A 14,515-nucleotide genomic window follows, 5' to 3' on the forward strand; every position below is an offset into this window, starting at 1 on the left:
GAGTCCAAGTATAGCATTTGATGGAGATACGTATACATGGAGGTTGTGTTGGTGGTCAAGTAAGGATGCTGGTATGATGGAGACCAGTGCTTGACTAAAGAAACATGTGGGATGGCCTGGGGTTTTATACCAGGTCAAGAACAAAGGGTAGCATTATGCTAATTACATGCTAATTACAATCTCTACTACGAATTTAATTATACCCAAAAACGTACAATAACCATAGACACTGAGTGGCATTGACCTTGTTTATAAAGAGATGGAGAGAGAGAGGGAGCTACCTATGCAAATGAGAGCAAACATTAGGTAGGAAATTGGGAAAGTCAACTCACATTACATAATCAGTTACTGGGCAAGAAAAATATGGGATGGCCACAAGCATGATCATAATAAAGTGAGAAGTAAACAAACTTTGACTGAACTTGGAATAACTGATGCATTGAAGAAAGAAAAACAAATAATTTGCAATACAAGTAAACTTCTGAATACGTTTTGATGGGAAACTCATCAGGTTGGAAATTACAAATTGACAAAAATGATGGAATTAAACACAAACATAAAAATACATTTGGACAATATGGACAATCAATAGTTTAGTTTGGTAAACAATTAACAGATCAACATTTTGTTGTGAGCTTCAAGTCTAAAATGAAAACAACATTGTCACTTGAAACACATCTATGAGGAAGTATACCTTAAGGGGTATAGTCCATACAAGATCCCGTCCAACAATTTTTCTTAAACTTCGTACCAATTAACTTTCATCGATATACTTCCAATATCTAAAATAAAAAAGAGGGGTCACCGAGCTCGTTTTCGAGAAATAACCATTTTAAAAAGGCTGTTTTTGGGAAAAATGAGTACAGGCGTCTATGGGAAAATGAAAATTTCAGACATATTTTCGATTATAACAACAAATCTACCCCAACAATTTTGCTGATTTTTTGATATAATATGCGCACTGATAGGATGTTTCATTAAAGCTAATAAAAAATGGGGGTCACCGAGTTACTTTTTTCACAATTTGAGCAGAAATGGCATATTTTTTGGTTCAAAATACCAGTGCGATATCACAGCGCGTCACTCGCAAAAACTTGTCGCAGCTCATACGCGCTAAATTGTCCGCGTATGCAGGTGATATCGCAAACATCTGCAACATGACAGGGGTGATTTTCTTTGGTTTTATTAACCCTCTTGATTCCAATTAGTTTCACCCAATATTAAGTTCTTCAAAAATCGAAAACTAAAAGTGGTTAAGCTAACAAACAAAATGAGATATTTTACATTTGAAATTGAATTGAATTTGAACTTTGTCAATACTGCCGTTTTTTCTCGTTGTTATGCATATAGCAAAAATACTTGTAGGCCTACCTATATGACAACTTTAATGACTTTATCCTTCACTCCTATGCAATTTATAAAGAATGTTAATTTTTTGCAGGCTATCACTGAATAGGTCTTTAATTATTAACTTAAATATTAGCGGATCCCGTTATTTATCATGTTTAGAATGATATTAATATTACTCAAATATCATCTCATTTTAGGCATGTCCCCAGCAAACACAAAACATTTCGACATCATTCGCAAAGGTTATAGAAAAGGTTAAAAGGTTGCAAACGTTTAAATGTCGGGTTATTTAAAGGGTTATAAAGGGTATAAAACGTTTTCAAAACACTCAAAAAAGTTATACTGCAAATATTCTAACATAATGTTATTTCAGTGTTGACAAAATATTTGGCAAAAACTATTTGCAAAACATATTTTTTACAATAACACTTTGAAAACATTTTAGAAATATTATTGTAGTGTGTTTTCATACAAAACGTATTAAAACGTTTTCATAACCTTTATATAACCCGACATTTAATTTACTTCAATCAAAACCCAAATATTTAAAACGTTTTTACGTTTTGTGTGTTTGCTGGGACAACTTGGTTCGATCTCATTCTCGTTTTATCATTAAGTTATAAAGTCAGTTGCACGCTAAGTAAGTCAGATGTGAAAATAGACATTTTATTAAAAAAATAAAATTGACTTCATGTGATATATATATTTCAAATTACAGAATTTTACCTTAAAGGAGGATTTCGTGATCCTAGCATCCTCTTTTATGACATTTTCAGTACATATCCACGAAAAAAGCCTATTCCCAAAATTTCAGTTGATTCCGATTTTGCGTTTGCGAGTTATGCATGATTATGTGTATTACACTGCTCCATAGACAATGCGTTGTAATTTCGTTCTGGTGCACCAGAACGAAATTCATGTTTCACGATATCTTTGCAAAACGAATTAATCTGCAAGAAATATTTTGTACATAAACATTATGTAGCCAGAGGTTTCCAGTGATATAAAAATCTCAACTTTTTTTGAGAAAAGTGGGGGGGGGATGAGGCTGTGGATCACGAAATGCCCCTTTAAAATACTATTGAAATAATTTCATGATATTAATTATCAGTAAAATAAGAAACTACTTTATAATAAATAAGTTATATAATACTAGTTAATAAGACAAATAAAAAAGGCAGTTTGATATCACCCCTTTTATATATTTTTTCGTAGGCCTACTGTGCCTGTTTAAATGGACAGTAGCCTATGCCTAAGAAACAAAATATAGACTTATTTTTATTTGTATAATATATAAACCTATTATCCTATATTATTTTTACATATTATTGATTTCTTCTTTCTGTCGTTGTTATTTATTTGATTGATTACATTAATTTTTTTCAGTTTCCTTTATTCTTAAATTTTCTGTTATTTCACTCTGTCTTTCTTCATTTATCTTCCTTTTATTCCTTCTCTTTTCTTTCTTTCTTCCTTTTATTAGTTTTCTTTCTTTCTTTCTTTTCTTTCTTTCTTTCTTTCACTCCTGAACTTTTTCTTTCTTTGGTTATTTCTTTAGTTATTTCTTTCCTTCTTTTATTCTTTGTTTATCTTTCTTTCTTTTACAACAATCATTAATGGCGATGAAAACACGGTACTCTCACGTAGCTGAACTTCTTACCAGCGTCTGGCGCACACTCCACGCAGTTTTTAGTTTGACGCGCGCGTGGCGGCAAGAACTGCGCGGACAAGATTTCACAGAAATTTCAGTTAGAAACGAGTGCGTACTAGACGCGTGGATTATACCCCTTAAAAGTAATTAAACATAGGCATCTAAAATTGTTTTTGTAACACTTAAATCACAATCATGTAAAATCAAGTAACTTCAATTAAGAGACATGGTATACATGAGCACTTACGTTAAAATTCCTATGCGAGCCTATTTTGTCTTACACTACACATAATATCTTAAAACTACAATATTTATATAAAAGTTTCATGGGGTGGTATTCTCACACTGGTTACAACTATAATGTAGCAACAATACGTACATCGATTCGTGTATGTACCGCCTGCTCTTTCAAACTGCTGTAATCATGACCTGTTTTGAATCCCTTTTCCAAACCCATCTCTCAAAACGTAAATGTCCTACCGTCGTTATATCTTTTCAGTTTCTGTTTCCGTATCCGTATCCGTTTTCGTAAGTCATTGTTATTCTAAAGTAGTAGCCTCCCAGGTGTGACCAATCTTTTATTCTAGCCTTTTGTCACTTACTAATAATTTGAAGAAAGTTATGTTAATTTCTGACTTCAAAACTCCAGGTAAGTGGGTACGTGCTCATTTAGACAAAAGAAGTATCTAAATTTAACGGTCCAAAATTCACGAGAAATTCATTACGAGTGGGTTTTGGAAAAAGAACATTCTGTTAAATCATGCCTATTCATCTAACTACTCAATTAAAAATCTCTAAATCCCTTTCTTCTTGTCTATTGATATTTTGAATAGTGTTTATCTTTCCCTAATAGATTATGATACTAAATGAACAATCAGCTTGAGCAGTTCGCACTACATCTCATAGGGCAATAAACCCTGATCGATTCTTCTTGAATATCAATATGCTTCATTTACAGAGATCGGACACTAATCCCAACCAAAACAAACCATGTAAACATCACCTGGTCTATATTACAGGATTTTTTTTTAATGATGATGACATGGACGTACTGATCAGTATGTATGATGCAAACTCATAGGTGTTTGGCAATTTGGGAGGGGTGGGGGTTCAAAATGACCCCATAGGATTATACGGGGGTCAACATTTCAAATTGCTCAAATACCCCTTTTAGACTATAAGCCATGCATAGTGCAGTTACGTCCACGGCAAATTCACCGTGACCTTTCCAGCCATAAACTCGCTTATTGAAGATTAAACCGATATATTCAGTACTAAACCATTATATAGTAATCTATTGTCCAATGCAAATTTATTACCACCTGATAGTATTAATCCAATGAGCGACCGAATTGTCCGCTACGGACGACTAATCCAATCGATAATGACGCTATTGATATGTACGAGCGGAGCTCCACTGACCGAGTTTTGGGGTATTTTTCACTGGTTTGCAGCTGTTTGCTGTCATTTACTCATCAAGGCGGACCACCGTTATTATAAGGACTATGCCAATTATTTAAAGATTGACATGTAGAGAATAAGCCATACTTGATTGACAGAAAGTACTAAATTTGTACCTATGACGGTTTTATGACATCTTCAAAATACGACCAAGCCATGGCTGTCCGGTGAAGCAAAATGTGCATTGGAATAACACGGCGAGTTTGGATAGATGGTAGGATTTCTTTTTAATAAAAATGTATGTTGCCCCGTTATTAAAGCTTGTACCGGGTTGTAGATTGAGATATTTGGAAAAAAAATAAGTAATTGAAACATAGAGCAAGTACTAAAATCATAGCTTTTATACTTTTTGATATATGATGCTAACTAGTTCATCCTCTATAGCTACAACACAGCGCTACCAGTAGGGTTCAATTGCCTATTGTGAGTGCCCCTGTGTTGTGTGCATACATGTAGTTAACAATAACTGCATGATGGCGTCTCTACGGCCCTTGGTTTTCCACTTTCGTAGTCCCCTCTTGCAGAACATGAAAACACAACAAATCAAGAGTTAAGATATGTCTGAATTAATATCCAAAAAGTTCCCACGTTTTACTTTACTCATTTAGGAGTTATTTAGTGTTAAAAATGTGTTTTTCGTGACTTTTTTCCATTTTTGCCCAAAAATGTCAAATATTAAAATAGCTGTAACTTAAAAAATAAATTGAGTAGAAATTTCATTTCTATTGTAGATGCTACAGTCATGTCACATGGATTTCCAACACTGGTGAATAAAAATGTCACAGCACAACTCTAATTTTTTTTTTAATGGCAAAAATCATATTTTTGTGCTATTTTTGCCAGTTTTGACCTAAAAATGTAATTTCGATGCTAGAATATTTTCGCGAGCAAGTTACGCCTAGGCGTAAGTACACACAAGTAAATGAAGCCGTACACATTTGGAACTGGGTTTGGAAGATACCTTCCCCAAAATAACAGTATTGCGAACCACCAGCATCCATAGTTCGATGTAGAAAGTCTTTCCTATTCAGAGGAAATATTGCAATTACACACCTTATTGCCAAAAAGTTTTAGGTATTATATTACAATAGGCCCGACTTGTGCGTGTAATCGCGAAAGAATCAGTCCTATTATTATCTACAGAGATAAGACGGGAAATGAATTTCGCCCAAACAGCTTAAGACTTGCGTGTGCGGTAATAATATACAACACAAAAGAATTGCATTCAAGCGGAACTCTTGATTTCATTTATTGATGTAACAATAATGTAATTGGTAATCTCATAAATGCTTTAGGCAGATTGCAGACTCGAATCTATTTGAAATTTATATTATTTTTATTCATTGACCAGCCTGATAAAGATTGCAAATTGCGAAGTAGGAGAGAGGGGGGAAGAGAGGATGAGATGATCGGATGGAGGGGAGGGGATATAGGAGAGGAGAGGAGAGGAGAGGAGAGGAGAGGAGGGAGAGGAGGGAGAGGAGGAGGAGAGGAGGAGGAGAGGAGAGAGAGAGGGAGGAGGGCGAGTAGAGGAGGGAGGAATTCAGTTTATTATGTTCAGTTTATTTAAATTTTTCCATAAAGTTGATCATAGGCCTAGGCCCATTGCTAAAATTGGCAAATTATAACGATAACAGGCATGAGTAAGAGGGGCGCTTGACCACTTGAAGCATCAGTGTTCCATATAATTGACTTATCCAGCCTTTATTGATAGATAAGATTGTGAGTGACAGCGCTCATTATTACCACCACTCTATTACACCAAACGTAACAATAAAGTCAGATTACAGTAAACTTACTTAATCCCTTGTGTTTTCGTATCTGAACAATAGACTTACGGAAACTGAAAAGATAAAACGACCCTTAAGGGTATTTTTATCTTTTAGTTTCTGTAAGTCTATTGTTCAGATACTAAACGCAAGAATTCAATAAGTTACTGTAATCTGACTTCATTGTTAACTCTGAAGTACCAATCAGCTTATTTCAATAGAGGTGATTGCCTGTGTCAATATTAAAAGGCCGGAGATCACAGATGCCTGACCGGTTTTTTAATGGTCTAGCGCCCTCTCGTGTTTGACATTGATAAATTGATTCACATTTATATTATCATGATTATGACAAAATGCCAATCCGAATGAAAAGGTCTACCTTTTTTGTAAAAACGTTGAAAATCACAAAGGGTCCGCTTATGAGCATGTCGCACCCCAATGCACATGTGCAGGGCCGTCCAGGCCGTCTGTTGATCTGTCGGCAATTGGTCATCTTTGTGACCACTGGCGAGATAGTGTTGGCAGGGGTCGTTGGCAGGGGCTTACAATTCTGTAGTCAGGAACATTCGCAAGAAGTTTGACTCTAAATCAACAACCTTTGGCAACACTATCTCACCAGTGGCCACCAGATCAACAGATGGCCTAAAGATGCACCTGGGATATAAGGTGCGATACCGTAGCATCTCAAAAAAACGTAAGTCCAATAATTATTGAATGGTTTTAAGAGTTTAATTTTATAAATGAAATAATGCATTTATTCATTCGTTGTCTTTCCATATTGCACACAACAAGTTAGATAAAGGTCTTACATTAGACCTGGTCTAAATGATGGTTAGTCCTACCATGGAGACGCTTTTGATATTTAAACACCATCATCGTTCTATGATATAAAACGAGTTGTAGTCAATTTAGTAGGACTAATCACCAGTCAAAGGGGTTAGAGAGATTTCAGAATAGAGGGTGCTCTGTTTTATCCTTAAAAAGCATTTTTTTACATGAACACTTGTTGTCACATCCTAAACACAATAATTATTCCGATTTAGAAACACCAAAATCATCCAAGTGTGAAGAAGACAGTCAGCCAGTCATTACTGCCTGAGGATGGTAACAGTTAGTTACCGAAAATATTAGCAGGTAAATATTTATTTATTTGCCTTCAGTTTCCGTTGAAAGTTTTAAAATTTTCTTGGTTAATTATTGTGATCACAAAAATGGTTACAGCTGTTATAACTACAACAAACAAGCCGTGGGAAGGTCATTGAGCTTGTTTTCTAGTCCAAATATTTCCGTTACCAAATGATATCACCAACAAATATTTAGGTTCATGGGATAAGAAGCCTACCATGGCTTTGTATGAACAAACGCTATAGTTCGTATGCCTTCCTCGAGTCAGTAAAGAAAAATCAAATTTTGAGATTTTCTAAGATTTGACCCCAGATAACCTTTGACCTGACACCAGCAAGGTCATTAAGTTTGTTGTCACAGACTTTGAGCCCCGTACCCCTTACAGATCTCCAGAAAATGTATTTCTAAAATTTGACCTCTGCATGACCTTTGACATGACCCCTGCAAAATGTTCCCCTGGTCATGAGATTTGTTGTCACTGAGTTTGAGCCCATACTCCTTACAGATATCCAGATAATGCAATTGAAAGATTTTACCCCTTTAATGACCTTTGATCCCAATTCTGTGTACAAGTTATAGGCACTGGATATAGCCGATGCCTATGTGCAAGTAACGTTATTGTGCTATGTAATTTGTGGCAGAAGAAGCATTTTGAAGGTATTTGGTTATATACCGGAAATACCCTCTTAATGACCTTTGACCTCAATTCTTTTTACACAATTTGGGCACTGGATATAGCCAATGCTTATGTGCAAGTGACGTCACTGTAGAACGTTATATGTAGGAGAAGAAGCATTTTTAGTTGAAATCACATTTTTGGCCTATTTGACCCCTCTGTGACCTTTGACAACTTCAGTGCCATGTGACATGTATGATCATGGTCAGTGGTGGTTATGACCAAGTTAGGTTAAAATCGGTCAAAGCATGCCTGAGCTAGAGCAAGTGCCAGAAAATTGCCAGAATGAAAGATCGGATAGCATTACAGTACCTAGCTGGGGTGTAACCCCAGCTAGGTAATAAGTTTAAATTTGGCAATACAGTGGTAAACTGGGTTATTACTTTTTCAAAGAAATTGCGCGCTCCACGAGAAAAAATTGTTTTTTTTATTACTAATTTTGGTCTTAATGGAAATGAATTTTGGCCATAATGCTTGCTAATTTCCTGGTTAAAGTTCGCGCGCTAAAATGTCCAATTTCAGACAATTTTAGCCCAAAATGAAGGTAAATTTTACGTAAAGGCCATTTTGCAATGTTACCATAATTATTTCGGTCCAAAACATGGTGTTTTGGGGAACATACCTTAGGCTATTTTAGGGGCCTGGACCCGTACCCATCTGGTCTAATGGTAAATCCGGCCCTAAGTTTGAAATAGCTCAATGGTAAATGACTAAATCGGCCAAATTTTGTGTCGATACTGAAAATGTTCGGTTGGGGCATGCAATACAAGAAACATGTCGGACACGGCCTTCTTGACCACCTTATTCGACTTTTCTTTTTGGGTTGGCCCTATTGTTTTATTTGTTTTTAGTCAATATACTGCTCCTATAGGTGCTTTTGTGCAATTAGCATTTCAAAAGATATCTATTTCTTTGTCTTCAAGAAGTCAAGTATATTGTCGAGTATATTAATAATAATCGTATGGCACTACATATCGTACTTTCTCTTTCCCTCCCCTAGACTATTTTTGCCAAGCTTGTTGATAATAATCGTATGGTATTGCATATCGTATATTCCCCATCTCTTTTCACCTCCTCTCCCTCTCTCCCCCTCTCTTTTCCCTTCCACTCCCTCTCTCCTCCTCTCTTTTTTCCTCTCTCTCTCTCTCTCCTTTTTCCTCTCTTTTCCTTGCGCTAGGGGGCGGGGGCCCAAATAGGCCATTTTGCCAGGGGCGATCCTCCTGCCCCTCCCCCGGTAACTACGCCACTGCGCTTAAGGGGTTTTCTGATTAGGTGGTCGTCTGGTTAACGGGTCGTTTTAAATGAAAACAAGCCCGCTATTCAGAAATTGACGCGTTTTTTGAATAGTGGGCCTTCTGAGTAACGGGTCTTCTGAGTGACGGTTGCCCCACGGATAAACCCATCCAATATTTTGAAAAAGGTGGATGGTCCATGAAATCCACCCCCACCATCCCACCCCATGTTGACGCATGTATGTTGGTTTCTGTCTAAATTGTTTGGCCTCAAACAATCGAATATGAATACAAAACTGTTTTGTTTATGATTGTCAATAAATTAAAAAAAATACAATCATGAAAACTCGCGCTTTAGGCCTGTAATTGCTTAAGACGTGTTAGAGGAACAAGTCTTGTGTGAAGAATCTTGTGTGATTTACTTTGAAACAATATCCGTAGTATAAAATACAGGCCTCTTCTTTGAACATGTTGAATGTGAAGAGAATGAGGATGGACTTATATATGGGTTAGGGATAGGGCTGATAAAGGATCATACTGCAGTTACTGTCCATTTTCCTATACATAATACACAGTCCTCTTACCATTGACGCGTGAGATCTACAAACAGTGCGTGTTATAGGTATACGGGCATTGCCTAGTTAACATCACTGTGTGAAAATAACTGGCCAACATTTAAAGTACTCTCTGAAATTCTAGAAAATATAATTTTGCAACATGTCCTAAATTTTTAGCTAATTTTAGGCGTTTGGAAATATTCGCACTTTGGTGTTTTAGTGTATGTTATAGGTAATAGGGCATTGCCTAGTTAACGTCACTGTGTGAAAAATAACCGGCCAAGATTTAAAGTTCTCTCTGAAATTCTAGAAAATATAGTTTTGTAACATGTCCTAAATTTTGAGCTAATTTAGGTGTTTGGAAATATTCGCACTTTTGGTGTTTTCGAAATTTGGTGACTTGTGTTTGGCAGGTGTGAAAAATATTTTCTTGTTTTATTTTTGTAATGAAAATTAATGATGGGTCTAGGTTCGTGCAATTATATTGATTAAAGGGTTCATATTTTAGTGATAGTTATAGGTTTGATACGTTTTCCATTTGTAGTATCATTACAAATTAACATTTTCTGCGGTTATAGCGGGTGCGGAAAGACATTCCAACGGGGGGAGTACTAGTACTTTATAGCATAAGCCCCACGTAACACACATTTCGTTCAGACGCTTCAATTTGTAAACAAATTTAATATTGATTTTTAACCAAAAACTTGACTATGCTTCTTTATTGGTTTGATATCACAACAGCCTTTGTTTCATAACCAAAAGCCCGAACAAACTCCCGCACAGTGTCATCGCCCCGATATCTTCATGGCAGATATCGCCATGGTAGTATGAATCCACAGCCACGCATGGCCATTTTGTTCCGACCTAATGAGCCGAGGGCATCCGACTAAGGCTACTGACAATAGCCTGGTAATTGACCTCTCGGTGTGTGAGTGAGCACGTATACGCCATTGAGGTCAATGGTCATCGACTTTTATACTGCCTCCACGGGAGTGTGTGCAGCTAGCCTACGCTATACGTTATAGTTCGGCACATATAAAATCAGAATATTTTGTCATTTTGAGTTCAAGACGCACGCTTCTTTCTCATGACGCTAGCTAACGACTATCATATCCGTTGAACAGATATATTCAAGTGCAAGGAACCAAATCTGGTTTCTTTAGACTAAATTATTTACGGGAGATATTCATCATTTTCTACCCCGTTATGCAAAGATTTATCGTCTGAATATCAAATCGTGCATAACACATTCACGTGTATCGATCCCGGGTACTGATTTTAGTATCTCTGCTATACCAAGTAATTATTAGCCAGGCGATGTCGGTGTGTCCCGCTTGTGTGTATAACAGGCATTCTTAAACACTTGAGAATGTTCCTGCAATCTTATTGGTTCTTACCCGTGTGATATGATACGATATCACACACCTTAGCCCGTGCGTGTCGACGCCATACTCGTACGCGATATTTGAACCAATCGGAGGCATATAGCAACAACGGGACGGATTCTAAGTCCTAGGTAATTCCTTGTAAAATTTAGGATTTAATTTGATTAAAATTTGGTATACCTATGATTAACACATTTATTTGAATTGAAGTGTTAAAGAATGAGAATAAAGGTATTGTTTTTAGCCGCTGTGGTGCATCTATCGTCTCATTATTTTTGGCGTATTTTAATTAAAATAATGATGTCGCCCGTGTTATATGAGACGATAGATGCACTCCAGCGGCTAAAAACAATACCTTTATTCTCTAAGTATTTTATTAAGGAGTACGTAGGAACCCATAAGTTAAATATCGGCTTAATGGATTTCGCTTTTTATGTCAAAAGAAGTGGCATTTAAACATTTAAACAACAAGTACACAACATGCTGGTTAATGTCAAGGCCACTATTGTATGGTTCTCTACCATAATTGTATACACTTAAGGTTAGCAACAATTTTAAATTGTTGCGATTTGGTAGTTCACAGCATCTTGCAAATGGTAGTGAGCTTTGGCAAAATTTGAATTACTCAATTCATAGCGAGCGTGTAGAAGAATCCAAATATCACAGATATTTTTGTAGGTCCTGTGGTTCTTGAGTTATGTTGCTGAAAGAGCTGAAACAACAACACTTTTGTAAAACGTACATAACTCATTTATAGCAATAATAAATTAAGCACGTTTTCAAAGTATATGATTTGTAGAATGAACATTTTGCAAAACATCAAAGTGTTAGTTTTGAATAATATATATATTGATTTAGATAATGACAATCGATTTTTTGGTTGCTTCGACCAACAATACCTCGTCAACCCTTAAAGATAGTAATATATAATTCACTTACCCGCTGATGAATAGTGCGGCATAAAGACAGCAACCAACGCAACAATAAGGATTTCCTTCATCATAGCTGGTTCCATCCCTACATTTTTCTGTTCCCTTTTTCTACCTGGGTCAAACCTTATCTAACCCAAATTACTTTTGCCTTTCCATGAATATGACTAGCAAAAAATGGCTGCCAAGTTTACGTCCTGTAACTGATTTGGTTCACTTTTTATGCACAATAAGCATAGTAATGGATCAATGATTTACTTTACAATTAGCACAATAAGTTTGGTAACCACATTTCTTCAGGAAAATATGCAGGTTAAAATCAAAGGACACGGTAATAGTGTTATGATGTGTATAGATTTTTTGATAGTATAAAACGTTATTTTATTATTTTAAGCACACAAAAGTGAACTTTAGGAACTAAGTTGTTTTTTGCAATGCCACTAATTGTATTTAACGTGGCTGTAAACTTTACACTTTGTTACTTTCGACGAAATGGACCTTTTTGATATGTATGTACTTATTTATTGTTATAAAGTTAGCATTAAGGGGGAAAATGGTCATTTCGTTGATCTAAATCCGGGGGGGATTTTAACAGTGACGGGCATGTGCCTACCGGCGTCGCGAAGTACAAAGTTTTTGGGTCATTGGGCACAAATAAAATGAAAAAGGGGGTCATTGGGTATAATATTGTGGAAAAAAATGGGGTCATTGGGTATAAGATTTCAAAAAAGGGGTCATCGGGTAGAAAAAATAATGGACCAAAATTATATTTCTTGTTCCGAATTTTCCAAATTCCCAATACAAATTTGCTGAAATAAGAGAATTTGAAGGTTTCCGTATTATTTTGTGGCTTTTGATGATGCCATTCTAGAAAAAGGGGGGTAATCGGGTATGACTTTAAAAAACCCCAATTCTCTCACCTTCATTGTCTTCATCATCATCATCTTCCAATACTGTGCAGAAACCTCCGCTGGAGTATACTCGCACATTAGTTGTAGTGCATTCAAGCAAGTGCAGACAAGGACTGGTGCTGATCCAAAACTATATGGCCTTCTCTGATAAAGTGTTCAAGTTTGGTCTCAGGAATGACAAAATGCCAACCACGAAGAATTCATGAAAATCATTCAGAATCGTAAACTTGAATACTTTCAGAACACAAAACAATGCATGTATGATTTTTCAACAATACTCCATTTTTGAGCAATATTACTTGCACGTATGGGGGGTAACGTATATGTGGTAACGTATCTGTGAAGCCCTTTCCCACCTTTGTCTTAACAGTGCAAGTGTAAAAACTTACCGACTTTTAAGACTGATCAAGTATGGGTATTAAAATACCCATAATTGATCAGTCATCACCAATGTCCTAAAGTCTCGTATGGTATTTGGCTTCAATTATCGCAGCGTTTTTTTCCTAGGGGAGTAGAATTTAGGTAACGTATCTGTGACGACATGAACGTAACGTTAGAACGTTTTGCCATTAATAGACCTGATTTCTTTTTTACTTTGAAACCATTGTGTTATATTCATATGGAGGAAAACAATGGATATGCATAATCAGTTTTGTTGTTTTATACTTTCTAGGCATGTCACAACCTCTAGCCCCACACATTTTAGAAAGCAACTCCTAAGTATAAGTTATATTAATAAAAGTTGTTTCTTTCTGACGAAACAAGTCATGATGCAGTCATGTCTACAGTAGAATTCATCTCGACCTTTGCAGGACTTAAACCCCATTAAAAGCTATTAAACCAAGATAACACTCATTGAAGCAGCTCAACTGATTAAATCAGATCTTCTCTGGTTGTGCACAAGTGTCTGTTTTACATGTGCGACATCGCAATAAAGCTGGTATTATAGCTTCAGTTGGGTCACCGATTATAATGGAAACGAAAGGAAACAATGGTATGTGTACCTTTGTTCACGAAATGAGACAATGTTGACTTAACACGGTTTGGAAATAATTTCTTCATATTTTTGGTGTTATCTGTCGTTTACATATCCTTCCTAAAACACAAAAGTGCGACCCTCTCCAAACATCTAAAGTAGCTAAAAATTTAGGACATTGTTACAAAACTATATTTTCTAGAACCTATTTAGAATAGTTTAAATGTAGCTTGTACCGTTTTCAGAACGATGCGGTCCGTTACCAATATAGCTCAATATTTTCGGTCAAATCTCCATTCAATTAACACGGGGAGTTGGCTAGCTATGGGCTAGCTATGCTTTGCCCTCACTCATATTTTACAAAAGTGCGACCATTTCTGAACATCTAACCTAGCTGTACTTTTAGGTCATGTTAGAGAAATATATTTGCTAGAAGTTTGGAGAATAAATTAAATATTGGCTGGTTATTTTTCACACAGTGATGTTAACTAGG

At 36.2% G+C, this 14,515-nt stretch overlaps 1 protein-coding gene across 1 annotated transcript in view; it reads right to left on the minus strand.

The window, feature by feature from the left end:
* Positions 1-12,333, minus strand: part of LOC140168460 (uncharacterized) — a 45,246-nt gene extending 32,913 nt beyond the window's left edge. Inside the window, exon 1 of the mRNA XM_072191858.1 lies at positions 12,146-12,333. Coding sequence (XP_072047959.1) covers positions 12,146-12,221 — 76 coding nt within the window. The 5' untranslated portion in view covers positions 12,222-12,333. The remainder of the gene's footprint in view (positions 1-12,145) is intronic.
* Between the last annotated feature and the right edge of the window lie 2,182 nt (positions 12,334-14,515).

This window comes from Amphiura filiformis, chromosome 13 (assembly GCF_039555335.1).
Source record: "Amphiura filiformis chromosome 13, Afil_fr2py, whole genome shotgun sequence".
Classification (NCBI taxonomy): Eukaryota; Metazoa; Echinodermata; class Ophiuroidea; order Amphilepidida; family Amphiuridae; genus Amphiura; species Amphiura filiformis.